Source organism: Propithecus coquereli, unplaced genomic scaffold (assembly GCF_000956105.1).
Source record: "Propithecus coquereli isolate 6110/MARCELLA unplaced genomic scaffold, Pcoq_1.0 Scaffold16, whole genome shotgun sequence".
Classification (NCBI taxonomy): domain Eukaryota; kingdom Metazoa; phylum Chordata; class Mammalia; order Primates; family Indriidae; genus Propithecus; species Propithecus coquereli.
The window spans coordinates 6,231,067-6,233,614 of NW_012140524.1; the positions used below are offsets into that span (position 1 = coordinate 6,231,067).

A 2,548-nucleotide genomic window follows, 5' to 3' on the forward strand; every position below is an offset into this window, starting at 1 on the left:
CAGTAAACTAAGGTTAATTTATTCTTCAAGACAGAAAAAAAACTGTTTTATAAATTTAGTGTAGCGTAAATGAACAGTGTTTATAAAGTCTACAGTAGTTCACAGTAATGTTCTAAGCTTTCACATTCACTCACCACTCACTGACTCACCCAGAATAACTTCCAGCCCTGCATGTGCTATTCATGTAAGTGCACTGTACAGGTGTATCTTTTTAAATCTTTTATGTCATGTTTTTTACTGTGTCTTTTCTATGTTTAGATACACAAATACCACCGTGTTATGACTGCTGTTATCGAAAACTCAGCACTTGTCCTCCATGCTGCATCAGAAGAACTAGGACAAGTCGTTTGAAGGGAAGGAAAGAGAAGCTTATCAATTTGCCGGCAAATGAGGAGTATGGAGACTACTGTCTGAAATGCCATCGTCCTCCTTCTGGGCAGAAGTACAGAGCTTTTAAAGGTTCTGATCAATCCCATCTTTGGCTAAGACAATCTCATGACCTCCACTGGGATTCATCCCATCTTCAGTTAAAACAATCTCTGGACCTCCACCCTGATTAATCCCATTTTCAGGTTAATCCCATTTGCAGCTAAGGCAACCTCCACCCTGACAATTCCCTTGAGCCATCTCCTGTGGCACAAAGAACAGAAGACATTCTCCTACCCCTTCTGATTCCTGGCATGAGGCAGGGATGCAAGTCCTAGTTCTCCAAAAGGAGTAGGGGATATTTTAAAGAGACATAAAACATTCCTGCCATTTTTTTTAAGCCATTTCTTCAGTTACGTGTCCCGTCCCTCCCCCCGCCCCGGTCAACATTACCCTTCCAAACATATGGGAAGAGGGGTGACTACTTTGTTACGCTGCCTACAGTATTCAGTACAGTAACATGCTGTACAGGCTTGTAGCCTATGAGCAATAGGCAATACCATACAGCCTAGGTGTGTAGCAGGCTAGACCATCTAGGTTTGCGTAAATACACGCTATGATGTTCCACAAAGACGAAATCTCCAAACCAGGCATTTTGCAGAAACACATCCCCTTCGTTACGGGACCATGACTGTATACGTATCTTTTGGCTTGCATATACTTTCCACTCAGGCACAGTATGTAGGAAAAGAATAACCAAAAGGAATAAATTTAAAGGAGCAACTTCCAAGACCATTAATAAAGAGTAGACTTTTTGAGAGACATTAAAGACGTAAATAAATGGAAAGATACAGGAGAATTAGAAGATTCGCTATCATAAAGATGTCAGTTGTTCCCAAACTGATGCATGCTGTGGAGTGGCCAAGAGATGGAAGGAGCCCCTCGGTCCATAGAAATGAGTTAAGATCAAATAAAACTCACCTCACCATCACTCCCGCGCCAACCTGACAGTGCTGGCAACGGAATACTCCCGGTTAAAATTTAATTACGAAAATCTAATCATTCAGACCTCGAGATCCTCCAGGTAGGTTAAAATCGATAACGGAAAAGAAAAAGAAAAAAGAAAAGAAAAGCTCCTGCTTCACCCCCATAAAGAGAAGAGATCCCATAAGCATCACTGACAAGAAAATAAAACAGCTCCCAGAGAACACAACAGAAACGTGCAGGCGAGGAGTCTCGGTGGGGCGTAGGGGAAGAGAAATCGTTCACGTCTCCTCGCGTCCCAGAGGCTGCTCCCCGGCGCCCGGCCTCAAACCTCAGAGCTCGCGGAGGAGCCTCCCGCCGCCCCGAGCGAACACTTTTTTCTGAAGCCCTGCCTCAGTCCGCTCCCCACGTCCGACTCTGGTCTCTTGGGCCCCTTTCCTCCCTTGCTTTACCTCAGGAAAGAGAAAGGCAAGAGACTAATCGAATGAAATTCCTCACCGAGTTCACCGCGTCTTGCAGCTGCGTGAGCCGATCCGCCATGTTCTTCCCGCACGCAGAGGGGAAGCTAACGCAGCTGGTCGTGCACGATTGGACAGCTCTAGGAGGTGTCTCGGCCAATCGCAGGGCGACGTCCTTAAATGCCAGAAAATTTGGGTGGGGCCAGGGAGGACTCCCCGCCCGGCGCGGAGGGGGTGGGGCTTCCCTGAGGCTGGCTTTATTTAGCTGGCTGGACCCGGGCAAAGGCTGGCTCTTTTGAGTAAATGGAACACGTAGTTCGGTGTCCGCTCGCTTTTGGGGCTTAAATAGTCTCGAGGTTGTTAGGTGTTAAACGCTTTACAGAGATTGTTGGATTCTGCGGAGTTTTTTTTTTTTTTCTCTTCAGTAATTTCTCCTACCTGGTCATGTGTTCCTTTTTTAACAGCACCTTGAACACTTTACATTGCTTTTGCTGTCTAGGTGGACCTCAAAACATGTACCAGCAAACAACTCACAAATACGTGGGAGTCACAATATCGCTTTAAATTCAACAAAATCCAATTGAAATTAACCGGGCAATCGGGAAGGGCTGGGTTAGGGTGCCTCCTCTGTTGCTTTGGGGCGCAGGGTGGGGGTGGGGTCGCTTACCCCAGGGGAGACTGCGCGCTTTCATTCTGAGGGTGGGTGTCCCGGGGAAGCTGACGCAAGAAGTGGAACAATT

General features: G+C 46.6%; 1 protein-coding gene across 1 annotated transcript in view; it reads right to left on the minus strand.

Annotated features, from left to right (window-relative positions):
• The window catches only part of MED21 (mediator complex subunit 21), a 37,372-nt gene extending 35,428 nt beyond the window's left edge, over positions 1 to 1,944 (minus strand). Inside the window, exon 1 of the mRNA XM_012640964.1 lies at positions 1,849 to 1,944. Within this exon, the coding sequence (XP_012496418.1) occupies positions 1,849 to 1,890 (42 nt within the window). The 5' untranslated portion in view covers positions 1,891 to 1,944. The remainder of the gene's footprint in view (positions 1 to 1,848) is intronic.
• Between the last annotated feature and the right edge of the window lie 604 nt (positions 1,945 to 2,548).